General features: G+C 41.6%; 1 protein-coding gene across 12 annotated transcripts in view; it reads right to left on the bottom strand.

Annotated features, from left to right (window-relative positions):
- The window catches only part of HDAC4 (histone deacetylase 4), a 277,155-nt gene that overhangs the window by 71,208 nt on the left and 189,476 nt on the right, over positions 1 to 16,471 (bottom strand). For 8 of the 12 annotated variants that reach the window (XM_068138157.1, XM_068138155.1, XM_068138153.1 and 5 more), the window contains 5 exons: positions 13,472 to 13,612; positions 10,486 to 10,598; positions 5,640 to 5,756; positions 5,353 to 5,551; positions 1,737 to 1,966 (listed from right to left, as the gene is read on the bottom strand). In XM_068138157.1, the coding sequence (XP_067994258.1) occupies positions 1,737 to 1,966; positions 5,353 to 5,551; positions 5,640 to 5,756; positions 10,486 to 10,598; positions 13,472 to 13,612 (800 nt within the window). The remainder of the gene's footprint in view (positions 1 to 1,736; positions 1,967 to 5,352; positions 5,552 to 5,639; positions 5,757 to 10,485; positions 10,599 to 13,471; positions 13,613 to 16,471) is intronic. The other 4 variants (XM_068138149.1, XM_068138148.1, XM_068138151.1 and 1 more) reach the window with 3 other exon arrangements.

Below are 16,471 nucleotides of genomic sequence, written 5' to 3' on the forward strand. Positions count from 1 at the left end.
TTTTCAGGAGAAGAAATGGGTAAGATACTGCCATGCATTACACAGCACCACTGTTTCAGGAATCTGGGGATTGTGACTTTTTTTCCTCTTTCCAAAGGCAATTCCAGTGAAAAATGCCTCAATATCTTCAGTTTCAATTATCTCCTGGTGGTGTCACGTCGGAAATTCCTCACTCTTTATTTTGGTCTCAAATCTATCTTACTCCTCCTCCTCTCTTTGCAGCAGAATATACACACAGTAGGTACTTTCCCCATATTCCCTGACAGCATCTTATGTTTGTTGTTACAAAGCTGACAAAAGATCCTAATGTGGATGAATGGTAGCAATGACAACTTCAAAAAGTATTACTGGAAAGCCAGAAGTTTGAACTGTGCTGCATTTCCACTGTCTGCAATACATGTATTGATCCTCACCTTGGTGATGGATATCCACGTCCTTGCTGATGTAAATCATGAAAAAGAGGTGCAAGGATGAAGGCCAGTTGGCTATGAAGGTTAAGACCACATACATCACAGAATCAACCAGGTTGGAAAAGACCTCAGAGATCATCAAGTCCAACCTATTACCTAACACCTCCTGACAACTAAGCCATGGCTTCAACTGCCACATCCAATCCTTTTTTGAATGCCTCCAGGGATGGCGACTGCACCACCTCCCTGGGCAGCACATTCCAATGACCAATTACTCTTTCTGTGATGAACTTTTTCCTCACCTCATGTCTAAACTTCCCCTGGTGCAGCTTGAAACTGTGTCCTCTTGTTGTGGTGCTGCTTGCCTGGGAGAAGAGACCAACCCCCACCCGGCTACAACCTCCTTTCAGGTAGTTGTAGACAGCAATAAGGTCTTCTCTGAGCCTCCTCTTCTCCAGGCTAAACAACCCTAGCTCCCTCAGCCTCTCTTCTATGAAGAGCTTCTATGAGAGCTCGAGACCTCTCACCAGCCTCATTGCCCTTCTCTGGACATGTTCAAGTATCTCAATGTCCTTCTTAAATTGAAGGGCCCAGAACTGGACACAGGACTCACGGTGTGGTCTAACCAGTGCTGAGTACAGGGACAGAATGACTTCCCTGCTCCTGCTGGACACACTATTTCTGATGCAGTCTAGGATGCCATTGGCCTTCTTGGCCACCTGTGCACACTGCTGACTCATGTTCAGCCTCCTGTCAACTAGCACTCCCAGGTCCCTCTGCCTGGCTGCTCTCCAGCCACTCTGTCCCCAGCCTGTAGTGCTGCATGGGGTTGTTGTGGCCAAAGTGCAGAACCCAGCACTTGGACTTGTTGAATGCCATCCTGTTAGACTCCGCCCATCTGTCCAGCCTGGCAAGGTCCCTCTGCAGAGCCCTTCTACTCTCTAAGAGATCAACACCTGCTCCTAAATTGGTGTCATCTGCAAACTTACTGATGATGGACTCAATCCCCTCATCCAGATCATCAGTAATGAAATAAACAGGATTGGGCCCAACACTGATCCCTGGGGGACACCACTAGTGACTGGCTGCCAGCTGGATGTGGCACCATTTGCCACCACTCTCTGGGCTTGGCCATTCAGCTAGTTTCTAACACAGCAGAGAGTGCACCTGTCCAACGGTGTCAAAGGCCTTGCTGAAGTCCAGATAGAGAATATCCACAGCCTCCCCTGCATCCACCAGGCGGGTCACCACATAAGAACTCTGAAATAGTGTTACCTAGAGATGGAAGTATTGCTGCATCAGGAGGAAAGACTTAAACATGCCTACCTTGTTGATGTGCAGTTGCTGCTGCTGGAATTGCTGTTTGTGTTTCTCCAGGAACTGCTGGTGCTGCTGCTGGATCACTAACTGCTGGAGGGCCTGGGCGTTCTGGGGAAGGGGAGCAGACTGCGTGCGCCCCAGCGGGCGATGCTGCCGGAGTTTGTGTATTGAAGGGGAGACCCGTTCTCCACCAACCAAAGACTGTGCATGGAGGGGCAGTCCTGAAAGATACCAGTCTGAAGATAATATGGAGGAAAAAACAGCAGAGAAGAAAAAAGGAAGAAGAAAGGAAGGGAGAAAATGGCTGTTGAGTAACGCTAATGGTGACAATGACATATATTGTTAAAACCAGCCACCTTGCCATTTACAGCTGAAGCATCCTTAAAAGAGAATAGATAACAATTAATTACCATTGGATGGAGTAATACTTTACTTTCTTTCGAATTCCTTGTTTGCTTGTTTACTCAGAGACCCTACAGAAACGCCTCATTTCTTAAAATGCATGATACCTTACAGTCCCTTCCTGACACAACACGAATTAAGATCACGGTGGTAGTATGGAGGAGTTGAAGTCTCACAGCTTACCTTGGTACAGGGAGTAATAACAGATTAAGCACCAACCCAAGATGCCACCCTGCAGCATCCAGCAATTGTACAGGGTGCCAGCAACTGTACAGCGTGCTCAGTGGACAAACTGAATGATGATGGATATTAATGAAGCTGCTTCCTACTCTTGACCACAGAGGAAAGCACATCTGCTTTTGGCTGTGCTATACTCCACCCCATAAAAAATTACTAGAGATGAAAACTTTCATGTGACAAAACCTCGACTAGGTTTGCACAGGAAAAAGCATGTCCATGAAGTATTTCAGGAATATGGGAGCCATCAGGCTTCATTACTTCTGTAGAAAAAAGGAAAGTTAGAGGCCATGATGACAAATTGCTAGAGCTGTTTCCATCACTGTCCTGAGTGTAAATGCTAGCAAATTAAGGACAACTTGAAAGCTATTTTCAGATAACTTGTGTTACTCACATGGCCCTGGCAATTTGGGTGTCTCTGACAACTATAGTGTGAAGTACCTATCTAAACTCTGGTAAGGGCATGCCTTCAGGAAGTGTCTTGACTTTTTATCTTTTTAGTTATTATTCTGCTCTCCAAAATGTAACTTCTCATACTTCTTCGAAAGCTGGGACTTGAAGACACACCCAACGCAAAGCCCAATCTAAGGGTAGAGGAGTTGTTACTTTTGTTTCCTATACCTTGGGACAGAAAAGTATCATTGGTGTGAAATGCTGTCTCCCTAATGCAGATAAAGCTGCACACACTCTTTTGGTTTACATCATGAAAATGGTTTACATGTAGAAAAGAATGGTTTACATGTAGAAAATAATATGAAGACTGCACAAGGGGTCAGTAACATTGAGAAATAATGCCCAATTCAAGGGTCAGAGAAATAGTATCGTCTCTCTTACTCCAGTCTTTTGTGGAGAAGAGAGAGAAGCTGCCTAGAAGCCAGCTGAATGCAGCAATTTAGAAACACCTTGACATTTCTGTCTCAGGACATTACCTCTTTTCACAGAACTGCCCTACGTGGAAGAATCTGACTCATTTAATAGCCTCTCATCTTGAGGAAAGATTTTCTGAGTTTCTCCCACTCTTTGTTTTTCTGAAAAGAATAATTTATAAAACAAGATACTCTTATACCTATATATACACCTATATACCTATATGTGTGTATATATACGCACGCACATACGTCTGTGTGTGGATGACTGCATGAATAAATCAGAAAGAAGCAATTCATCTCCCTTGTAGCACAGTTCCTCTTCCCAAAAGTTCAAATTAGAGGGAGGAAGGAATCCTATACAGTCTGCATAGGATGCCTTGGAAGACTACCCTCCTTCAAGTGATTGAGCAAGGTCACCCTGTGGAGACCTTTCAGGAAGATGCCTTGTTTCTACTTGGAACAGAAGTATCAACATGGCAGATATTACCTAGAGTAACCTGTCAAAAGAGGAGCAATAAATCCAAGGAATTCTGCTCTAGCTTTCCAGACGTGGCCACATTTACCTTCCTGCATAGAAAGAGCATGTTATTGTGCTGGATAATTTTGCAGCCATCAGGAACATTTCCAGACCTGAAGGCTATCAGCAGAATACTGATAGACTCTACTTAGCTCCCAAGGAAGCTGAAGTACTAACTGTAGTTTGGCAGCCAGTCCACTTAGGGCTTTTGAGACCATGCGTTAGCTTGCTCTCCTTCAGTTGCTGCATCTGAACACGTGTTTCTTCTTGTTGCTCTGTTGTATTGTGAATATTTCTCCAAAGTGTTAGTTTATAACATGTTGTACTCACTCTGAAAACACCGCACGTAGCAGGTGGACTAGAAGGAATACACTTGGAAGCAAACACAGTACATTGTAAACTGAGGGAAGCTTCGAGAGAAGTTGAATAGAAACAGAACAGCACTTCTTCCTATGCCAGCCCAAACAGAGAGGAAAGTTTTGGTGATAGGGTAGGAGGGGAAGTCATCTCCAATGGCTCTTCATCAACACACCTTGGGCAAAAAACAACTGGTGAACAGCCATGTCATGAGTCTAGGTAACCCTGTCATGCCACAGCAACCATGGAAGAAGGAGGCAACAGAAAATTATGTAAAGGTTCAAGGAATTTGCACACATTATCTCATGGCCCTGAGAGGGCTGGCTAAATACCACATTTCTGTGTTTCAGCTTCCCCCATCCATCCATGCTTTACAAGCTTATCACAACCCAACGTATATTCCTGGGATTTGAATGTAAAACCAGACACAAGCCAAGCCAGCGAGCTGTGCTGTAATGCTTCAGTGGTCGACATCTCCCAAGAGCATCCATTAGAAATGCAATGAAAGAAATAAAAATCAACACGTCCCTAACTTATGCAGAACATCCTTTGTCCCAGCATTACACACTGTAAAACAGAAACCCATCCTGCTGGAGATTATTGCTTTGAATCAACCCTATTTATAGAAATACGCCTTCCCACAGGTACTTAGTACTGAAAATATGACACAGAGAGTGATTCAAAGCAATCAGCATACTGAAAATGCAACATATACAAACAAATACAATCTGTTTGAATGCTGTTGATTTTGCCATGGTTTTGCCATTTATAATAATGATGAAAAGCAAGCATTTTCATCTGTGATTTGTAAATGCGTGCCTTTCATATACGCACTAGAAACCATCTGTGATAAACAGGAAGGGTAATCATAAGACACAATGTTTTTGTCTCCACTTTAATCTAAAGTGGTTAACTAAAGTAGAACTCTAACAATATAGTTTGAATCACGACCTACAGACTTAGACTGTACTTATGGAATAAATACTATTTATTTTCCTTTTGCCAAAATGATGAGGCAACTTCCCTCCACCTCTGGATGAGGTGGGCAACCTCTGATCTTGCAAATGTCACCCATATCCAATGTATCAATGAACCCATCCTAAAAGTTACCTATAGAATGTACAGATGATGCAGTGTCTCTTTTGTACAAGAGATACACTTTACAAAACCCCAACAGATGTTTCTTGTTTTCTTTTCCCAGCTGGGACTAAGTTTTGGACATCAGCTGCAGTGCACTCACCTGTGACTAAGGGCGTTTGTGCAGCTGGCTGTTCCAGTAAGACCATGTGTTGCAGAAGAGGGTTATGTGTTGTTCCCCCATCTCTTTCCAACGTTGTAGTGCTCAAGTAGGGAGTGAGGTGAGTGCCAGGAAATAAAGAGATCCGCTGCTGTAAGGTTGGGATAGCAAGTCTCTCTGCATCCTGCTGTGCTGATCCTCCCTGCAAAGGCACAATTGATGGTGCAATGGAATAAGGAATAAATCAATGCAAGTAACATTTCCAAGGCTGCACTCCCCAGGACACTTACACTGGAAGGGCCAGTTGCAGGCAGTCCTAGCGTGATGTTGGGCAAAGAAGGAGATGTGTAGAGAGGAAGCTGCGTTACTGAGCCCTCACGATTCACAAGTCGGTGTGCCAGGCTGGTCTGGAAACAAAATCAAGAACATTGCCCTGGTGAGAGAGCATCTACAGATCGGATTAAGGACACAGTACACCTGCTGTGAGAACACATCAGAAACATAGAGTGTGCAACTTCAGTGCAGACATTGGAAATACTCAAGGGAGCTATGCTGAGCATCAGGTCCAGTCTAACCAAGCACAGACTAGGTACATGCCCCAAAAGCTGCTGTCATGACCGTGTAGTGGTGACAAGACCAGGAGAACCGACCCTGGGATGACCTCACTCTGCAGCTGCCACCAGCCTCACTGCCCTAATGGAGAGACCTTTCACAGTCCTTCTGATCATTCGTGGAGACTAAAGATCACCCCTGCATTCTCACCAGTACTCTGCTGCTACACAGTCTTCATGCAATGTCACTGTGAAAAGCTTCTGCAAAGATGCAACAGCTCATTGCTCCTTCTGAAGCATTTGCCCTTTTAAAGCTGAAAGAGATTACTTTATAGAAATTGGCATTACAAGGGCTGTTGTTCTCTTTAGCAAATCACAGACAATTTATGCTATTTACTAGTGTGCTTTAGCTTAAATCAAGGCTTCAAAATTTCATCAAAAAGCCTTAAGGTGGCATAGTTATGTTGCTATTTGCTGATTTTCAGGGTGAAACACAAGATTTACCAAATTATCTTACAGCCATTTAAAGTAGGAACGCTTAAGAAAAAAACACCTTTAATTTCAAAACAAGACTGAAGTATGCACTAGAAAGCCCACTATAAAAATTACAATAAACTGTTAGGAAACAACTGCTCTAATCACCCTGAATTCTCTGCAGGTGATTTTCCAACTTCAACAAAATGGAGTTTAGATTTCAAAAAGACTTTTTATAGAATTTCTGCTATTTAACTCAGGTGCAATTGTGAAAAAAGGGATTATGATTAACTTTTTATTATGCTACGGAACAATCTGTATTGATGTAACAGAGATCTGAAGAACAACTTTACACATTTTAGACTTGAAATCATTGTTCTGTAAGGCATGGAGGCTGCAGGTTATTTACTTGGTTGCAGGGCTAGGCCAGCTCTGGATAATAAAAACCTATTTTTCTCCCTCAAAGACTCTAAGGGGAAGATTATAAAAACCCAAACCTGTTAGGGGAAAAAAACAAAAAGCACCCAAGAACTAATATTGAAACCCAAACAATTTCTATAGAACAAGCTTCAAGATACTGCCTCCCTGGTTTATGGAAAATTAACTGGACCAGCTGACAGATTTAACTGGACACACCACCCCAGCACTTTAGGTTAGTACTGCTTGTGAAAGAAGGACAGGAAGAGTAAAGCCTTCCCATGATCATGTTTATCATTATTATCAGGGATAGGGCTACCTCTCAAATTCATTCTTCCACGTGCCACTAACTTGCCAGTCATCGTCCCTGTGTCCAACCCTGTCAAAATGCCAAGTGTTCAACAAAGTCAGCTAGTTCTCATACTACCTTGCATAGAAGTTCATCTGCAAAGTTATTTTTTTCTAATTTCCCTCTGCCTTCTTGCACTTTCATTAGTGACATTCAAGCTTATCAAAAGCACCTTACAGATCAGTACTTCTGTAAAAAGAACAAATCTGTTTTTAAGATCTCAGTTGGCAATTTATTGCCCTAAATGAGGAAATTTGGAGGGAGTGTTTTGCTCTTGAGTGGTACCTGGTAAGGACATGTGATTGTGCATACCCACACACCACTTCTTTCATGGAATTCTGAGCACTACTGGCAATTTTGCTTTGATTTAAATTACATAATGTTAGCATGCCACATCAAGAATAAGATAGTTATTGTCGGCAGAGTAATGAAATATTTTACTGGTATCATAAATGAAACAAAACTACATCCATTTTCTGTCTGAAAAATCAATACTCTGTAGCTGTTTTTCAAACCATCTCCTGGGGGGTTGTTTTAAAAACAGCGAAGAGAAAAACACAGCAGCTTGTTGCTATCAGCATATGGTGTTTAGCAGCATTATCATCACTTTAAACACACAGATCCCATCTATGGGTTGTACACAATCACTTTTCGAATTGCACAGTCGAGAACAATTCCAACACGCACGATTTTCCTTTGCAGCCGAGTACTTTTTATGGTCTTACATCAACTGCAAAGGCAATGAGTATCATCTACCTTTCAGAGGTTTTCAGTTTAAAAACAGTGTTTAAAAATAGATATTGTCTGTTTTTAAAAGAAGCAGAGAGCTGTAGTCTTTCTGCAACAAAAGCAAACATTGAAACTGAAATCATGACTTTGGATACAATGTTCCAACACATCTGAAATGGTTCAAGAGGTGGCCTAAAAGAACTAAAAAGAGACACATTTCTCATTCAAAATAAAACATGGAGGTAAGCATGAAACACTTACATTTGGCACTATTATTTTTTCAGAAACATTTAGATATTGCTAAATATTTCGAAGTGGGAATATGAGAAAGCCTGGTCAACCGGTATTAAATTACTCTCCAATACTTGGGCTACCAAGAAATACCACTTTCATGAAGAAGACAATTTTAAAGAACTCCAAACCCTACCCACTTATTTTTTCCCAAGCTAACCTATACAATCAGCTGTTCTCACACAAAATGAAATGCTGGAACAAAGTGTAGAGCTATTTTCCCCCAAAAAACAAATGCAAAGGACTTGGATATTTAGCTAAGCCATTCAAGTATGTCTGAAATGCTAGGAGGAGAACAGTTTGTGCAACTGGTTATCAATGTTCTGTTTGCCATCACACAGTGATTTATGTTTCATTCTGTTCTGTGACAGCAATGATCCAATATATTTAACGCAGTCCTGGGCAGTTCCAAAAGTGAAACTGCACAATCGTTTGTATGTGATTTTTTTTTCCTATTTTACAAAAAAACACAAAAAGGTGAAAAAACCTCTAGACATTATTTTCAGTGAAATGAAAACTAGATTCTCTTCCTTCTGAATGCATAGGTTGTTTGGAGATGGTACATTAAATGCTGTTCTTAAAATTCTAGATGAAAATGCTTCCTTCCTTGCATGCAGCAGCATGGGAATTATCCACTGTGATACAGCTGCAAAAGAGGCACAGATGAAAAAGAAAGACTTTGGCAGTACAGGGACTTTTTCCAAATCATCTCTGCCACTCATGCCTCAGCCTAAGTTTCAAAATTGGTGCATTAAAAATAGTTGATGGAAAGAGTTTTTCTTGCAGTCTGTGTCTATTTTTTATCAGGTATCAGTAGTTTAGTCACAGATGATACACAAATACTTTTACAATTAGTTCAAATCATTTAGTTGAAAAATAGAATGGTTAAGGTGAACCTTACAGCTTCACATTCACCTGCAGGAGCTAACACTGACTGGCAGGAAGCTGCCTGCTCTGTTTATGTCACAAGAAATTGTTGAATCCTCCAGTTTTCCCACCAGCAGTAACTGGAGATTTCCAGTTTGCTAAGTATAGACAAGATTGACAGCTCCTGGATTGGAAAAAGTGGGAACTCAGCGCTAGTCTTCCTGGGGCTAACACAAAGGTACCTAAGATATGCCCTTGGCTCAGCCAGTCTTCAGCTCTGCAAATCTGATATACTACCCTGTACATCAGATAACTTTTTCCAGATCTGCTCTGAATTACTAAGTGATCAGTGTGCATCTCAAAAGCTCTATCTCTTCACATGCCCAGTATCAAGCAAAGACTTCACCTTACACCATCTTCACCTTTACAAGAATTGTCTAAATCTTTTAAGGTCTAGAGTAAGTCCAGAATAGATGTAGATATGTGTTGGATAATTTGCAGAGGCGAGTAGAAGAAGAGTAATATTGCCTATATTAAATGCTGTTACACTACAATAGAAATAAAGTGACAAACTGTACAAAACTAGAAAGCAACAAGGGATTATGATTTACTATAAAAAGTCCTTTTCAGCTCTAAATGACAATTTTGGGAGACCAAGCTCCAGCCTGTTTTTACAACCTTGAATTTCAGACAGATACTATATCCGCTAGAGCTAGGAGAACAGCTAATGGTAAACAGGATAAAAAGAAATGCACCAGTGAAACCACACAATCACATTGGTTTCATACATGTAAGGCTTATGGTGGGAGCCAGTTAACACAGCCCACATCTCAATATCTGCCTTTAGAAAATGGTGGGTTTCAGTACCCCTGAAATCAGGAGCTGCTGTGTTGAATTAACTTGTTGACCCAGCTCAATACACTGCCCCTGACATCCATAGCAGATGCTTCAAGTAATAGTGAAAGCTTATGGGATTATAAACTAGCACAGGACATCAGGCACCAAGCTTTCAAATGCCTAAGTGGGGAAGAAAAGGTTAAATCCATTCCCTTTAATCCAGTCTGGTTTGGCCAGACTTAGACTAACCTACTACACACAACAAATTCAGCCCATATACAATATTTTGAGAACAGATTTTAAAATACTTGCATTTGACCAGGAAACACTCTTCATGCTTTACCTTGCTAAATCACATTATTTTTACTCTCTCCTCACAACAAAACCACTACAAGTTACCACAAGCAGCTCACAACCTGGCTCAAACCAGATTTAATAAACAGATAATGCATCCTGTCAGCCTAGATTGAGAGGTAATTCCCAAAGTCTGCTCCAAGTCACGATCTGGGTGGGTTTTTTTAGCATGGTGCACGCTGGTTAGTATGCTCAAATTCCTTAAACTTTGCAAAAACTAATGAGAAATCCAAGGGTTAAAAATCAGAGTGAGGAAGGGATCTGTACCTCTGCTTGAATACTCGTGACTGATCCTGCAATTCCGTTCTCGGTGCTTATGTTATTGGAGCTGTTGTTTGGAGAGCTGGGACCAGATCCAGGAGCACTGTTGCATGCAGAGTCTAAAAACACATCCAAAATCAACTTTTAGCATTACAACCAATCTCTGTGATGGTATTTAGACAGATAACAACCCTTTAAGTTTTGTTTTGAAGGAAAGCAACCCTCCTCCTCTCCATCTTCCCCCTAAATCTTCCCCAGGCTCTTAAAATACTAACAAACACTTTCAAATGGTCTGTCCAAGAACCTACTTACCGTATTTATGTCTTCTCCTCATGTAGAAGTGTATCCATTCCTATAAGAATTCTACTATTTAAAGTTATTAATACACTCTTGTAGTACATTAATAACTTCAAATATGACTCGAAAGTAATAAAAGTCATGGATGGGTTGAAGAGGACAAACTGGAGGATGTCAGACTGTCCAGCCTTATTTCACTAGGAGTGCTTCTACCTTTATCGTATAACCCTAATGACACCCTCTCACCATGTATTGCATCAGACCTCACACTGTAACAACCAGGGGAACCATCCCAGCATTGATGCTTTCCCATGCAGGCTTCTGGTGCATCTGGATTTACTAGAAATATGCTGCCAGCACCAAGCCTCAGGCTGACCATGCACGAGAGCTGACCTCTGCTTCTGTAATGAAGGTGTCCTGCAGCAGGACAGTGGTGCAGGCAAGCGGGAGCTCTGGGATGTGCCCACTGTGTGCCAGGCCCTCAGAGAAACATACTCTGCCTTGGGCAGCTCCCAAACACTTCCTGGGGATGGACTCACAAGCATGGTATTTTGCCAACACATCAAATTAAATGGTTTTAAGAGATTTAAAAGCTGAGTGATATGGGATTGGATGGACAACTGGGCATGGCCATGGCTGAGGCCACTTTACAAATACCAGACAAAACTCTACAGAGTCCAAAACAGTGAATCTGTTTCAAATCACTGTGATGGTGTTGTGGGTTTTTTTGGTAAGCTTTCTCCACTCAGGGAGTAAAATACTTTGGAAAGACGCAAGGCAGAGTTAATCCCCCAAAGTAATTCTGTCAGCACCTGAACTCTCAGAAAATCCTCTCAACCTTGTATGTTTAATCAACACATTCCTTATGGACTCACCAATCAGAACCACAGAGATGCCCAGCCTGAAATCAAATCCATTGAGGACACAGCAATAACAAACAGAAACAATTAATGAAATTGCAACAGCCTGAAAAATTCTCTAGGAAGGTCTCTCAGCTGGAGCACGGTACAGCTTCCAGCATTTCTCCTTTCATTTTGGAAGGTAAATAACAACAACTTTTTTTCCCCCTGAACTCTCCTCTTTCCCACATACAGGATTTGCCCAATACCAGAAGAATCTCCTAGCAGCAATTCAGGCTGCAGCAGTCTGATAACTGCTCTAGGATACCCCAGGAGAAACAAGTCAGTTGTTACAATTTGGGGGGTTAAAAAAAAAAATTCCTTCTTCTGTGGCTTTGAAATTTTGACCTTTGTTACTTTGCTGGAGATACCTGTAATGAGATTTTTAATTTGTTTTGTTGTTGTTTTTTTTTTAAAGAAGAAAAAAATGAAACCTTGATGCTTTTTGTTGGCTGTGCATTCAGGGAAAGCATCTCACTGGCAAGAAAAGTCAGCACTGAGTAACACCCAGCTGAGCACCTAACACTGCACTTCTCCATGGAAAGCAGCTTCACAGAGCCTAGGTGTTCTGAAAAAAAAAAATCTTCTGACTGCATGGAAAATGTTAGCATTTTTTTCATGAACATGTCACTAACTACAACACATTAGATCTCATTCATACTACCCTAGATGTAGGAAAAGTAGCTGGCACATTCAAACTGTGACTGTATGAAGATGTACTCTTCAAGGATTAACTTGTATTGCCTGAAGTGGGCCTTGTTTTAGAACTTCTTTTCCAGTCATAAGTTCCCTCTTACTGTAATGACTCAGTTCTCTAGCCAGGCTCCAGGCTGGCTTATTGAACCAGGGCTTATTGTCCGAAGGCATTACCGGGACCAAAGGGTCAACCATCAGGGCTAGCTTTATCCTAAACCCACATGACTATAGTAGTGCATGAGGAAGGGAATCTGATTTTCAGATCCAATATAAATTATGCTTAGCTGTTGGAATCATCTATTCCCTCTGCAAACAGAGCAGTGCACAGCTGCCCCAGGGTCTCCCAAAGCCACCTGGCTCTCTCAAGAGACCTTATGTAGAGTTTGTTTCAATGATGACTGGCCTTAAAAGCGAGACAGGTCTGGAAATCTGTCACACAGTGGCACTTGCAGAGAGCCATCCCTAGATGGTGCTAAGAATTAACTTTATGGTAATCTATATGATCTGCTTTACTCCTTACAAACTTCAGTCCCAGAGGACTTTTTTCAGCAAGAAACTGTCGGATAAGTAGTCAGAAATATCAGCTATGTATATAAAAAAATGCCTTACGTGTTTTAAAACTTCAGCATAATTACTTAACGAGGAACCATGGCAGTCTGCCCAAAGCCATGGACAGAACAAATGGATTGTAAAGCATTTACTGCCAGAGGATGGCAGCCACGAGTGATGGCCTCCCCAAGAGTACCAATAGGATCACCACTGAGAAATTTAATCTCTAAAGAACCTATTGCTGAAGGATCATAGAAACACTTGGGGGAAAACACGACACTCTGGTCATATAGCTGTATTTGACTCTGGATGTCTCAAACTCCAAGCAACACCTCATTGAGCTGGTAACGCTGTCTCTAGAGACGGGTAGGCAGCAGCCCAATGCTACTGATGCCCATGTTCATCACCCCACACTGAATTCTGCCAACTTGATACAGGTTTTGTTTGCCACACAAGAGATCCAGGCTGCACAATTAACTGGATGCAGGAATTAATTTTGGAAGGAGACATCTCCCTGAACACAGGGCAGCCGGTGTGTGTTTGTTGCTTACCCGACGCACCTGTGACATCCAGCGGGCGCTTCTTCAGAGCAGTGACCACTGGCCCATCTTTCCTGCGCAGGAGGGGGCTGCTTCGCCTCTCAGCAACCTTTTGCTTTAGTCTGGATCGTAACTTCAGATTGGGTTCAGATGCTGAACAGAAAAAGGAAAAGCAAACAGCATTTTGGTGAATATTATTTGAGTGGGTTTTCCATCAACACGAAGACTGGGTTGCAGTTCAGCATTTGCAGAAGCCTAAACAAAATCAGTCATTCGACAGCATCGACTTGGAACAAAGATTTCTTAATATAATGAACAGGTCCCTGCCTATGTGATACTTGAATTCACTAGCAATGAAAGTCTTCAGCTTTTTAATTAAAAAATTAATAATCATCCTTCAATATCTTCTCTCAAATGAAGAGAGATTTAGAATCTGCTGTGAATTCATTCAGACTATTAGCAGAAAGCATCACTCACATCCCTTCCATCTCTGTCCACCTTGCTTCCAAGCCAGTCACAAACCTCACTTAAGGGATCAAAAATATCAAGACAGGAATTTGTGAGACAACAGAGATGCTGCTGTTGGGTCAGCATGGAGCATCACCACCATGGGGCTGAGATGCTATCTGCAATGTGTTGCTGAAATGGGCAGCTCTACACCCTTGGAGTCATCTAGCCCCAGGGTGAGCTGTCTTAAGGAGGTATACCAGAGAGGGGGAATATGAAAGCCAAACCTCACAACCAAAACAGGTGAATGTTTTCCTGCGGGTTTACCTCCCTAAAACAACTCACCTTGGAGTCAGATGAGCCTGTCAAGTCAAGAAAAAGGGAATGATAGCCAAGGTCAAACGCAGCACCAAGGAGGAGGTTTATCTGGGGAGAAGCTTTGTTGCATCATCACAGCCACAAGGTTAAAACCATATCTAAAGCCACATCAAATACGTAGAAAATTCAGGTCTGCCAAGGATAGGTGTGCATGTATTTCCTGAGACTACAGTCTGACTGGCTTTGCGTGCACATCATACATTTCAGACACACTCCTAAAAACTTCAGTTCCACCCAAATCCTGAGATTTCATTTCTCCAGAAGTCAAGGCGGAGCTCCTGGGAACCCCTAGTGCCTTTGAGTTAACGATAGCTGGCAGCACTGAACACGTTTGCACGGCCCAGCTTATCAGGTTTTTATAAAGGTAATGAAGCCTTAAGTCAAGATTCCTCCTGCAAGATTATTTTCTCTGTAAACTTTCTGATCTCTTGAGTATACATGAAATATCTGCTTTGGTGCTTGAGGGCTCCTGACAGTTATGATATTTGTGAACTGGCCCAATCTTTTCCCTTCCTCAACCTCTTAACAACTCTGCAGCTTAATTCCTTTGAACTGGCAAATCCTGTGCTCTCACCATTAACTACCGATACGCTTGGCTCACTACACTCCAGGGCCAATAATCTACATTTCTTTAGAAGAATTAAAATAGGGTTTACAAACTGATTTGAATTAACTAAGTCTGGCTACGGATATATTTCCTTACAGTTGGCTTTGACCACTGGGTCACTTAAAAGATCAAGCCCGACAATGTGAATTGCAGGGCTCAAAAATCAGAAGACTGATGAATTCAAGATCAAATGCCTATAGTTAAGCCATCAAAACAGTCCTTTGATGAAACTTTTGGAAGGGGAGAAAAATTGGAGAGGAGTGGGAGGGCTTTTCATGAATGTTTTGGACAGAAGAATGCCTGCAAGAGATAAAGGGAGCAATAAAAAAAAATAAATGTGTCAGACTCCTCAAGAAGATGCTTAAAATGCAGTATGAAGTGCATTAGCAAAGGGGGAATCATCTTATAGGGCATTTGCATATAAAATGCCAGGGGACTGAATGCAAATCTCTCATTTGTTCAGAGGGCAATATTAGAAGAGTGGACTAGTTAAAATGCAAGCATGCACTCCAACTAGCTACTTTATAAAGTTCTCTTCAAAACAGAAGTTGCCTGATTTTAAAAACAGTCTTTGGGACCATGAACGTTCAGTACCTCATCTCACATCCTTTAATTCATAGTTTAAATTTGCTCCAAATACTGAGCACTAGTAACCATCGTGAAGCCCCGGTCAAGACTTTAAAGAACAAAGAGGAACATGTCACAGCTAGATGCTGATGCTTCCACTTCAGATACATCTGCACTGCAAAACAGCCAATGAAATACAAGCCTATGCCACAGCTGTTGAAAGGAGCTGTCTTCTGACAAAGAAAAACACGGCAATAAATACTGTACTTCAGCCCAAACTTTATTAATATGTAATTTATACCCTGCACAGTGTTTGTCTGAAGTATGTTTTCTGTTGGGAACAGACAAGTAATTGTGCAGCTTTCAAATACAGAGAATGAATTGGTTAGAAACAGCTTAAAAATGGGCAGGGAAACAAAGTATTTGGGGCCATGATTAGCCAACACAACCAGGCATGTCCTGTATGTAAAGCCACAACAACAACAACCAAAAATCCTTCCATGTAACAGGAAGGGATCAAATGTAGAAAACTGCGGCTTTAAAAGAGAGAACACCTCAAGTTATGGTGAAAGCAGCATACTGTCATTTATCAGTCAAAACTATTTTCAGGCAAAATTATTCCATGTATTTCTCCTTCGCTTCCCCAGCTGGAGGATCAAGTTTTGAAACACCAAACAGTCTATTTAAAGAACTGCATTTGTTTAGTTCACTCTGATTTTGTTGTTTATCCCTCAGATATAATCCCAAATCTAACATGTCATCAAGACCTCAGAGAGCATAATCCCTTCATGCTGGGTGCTATATAGCCCAAAGTAGGTGAATTAAAATTCAGCACAGGCAGTGCAGAACAGTCTCAAATTCCAATAATTTACATACAGCATATTTTATAATGGAAGATGTAGCTTTCAACAGCAGCATTTACAAAACTCAAAACAACAATTTAAGCTTATTTAGATGATTTTAAACTGCCATAGAATTAAAAAAAATATATATTTTTAAGGTAAATAGAGCTG

The sequence above is a fragment of the Melanerpes formicivorus genome, unplaced genomic scaffold (genome assembly GCF_026170545.1).
Source record: "Melanerpes formicivorus ecotype bairdi unplaced genomic scaffold, bMelFor1.0.p_v2 SCAF_5, whole genome shotgun sequence".
In the NCBI taxonomy this organism is placed as follows: domain Eukaryota; kingdom Metazoa; phylum Chordata; class Aves; order Piciformes; family Picidae; genus Melanerpes; species Melanerpes formicivorus.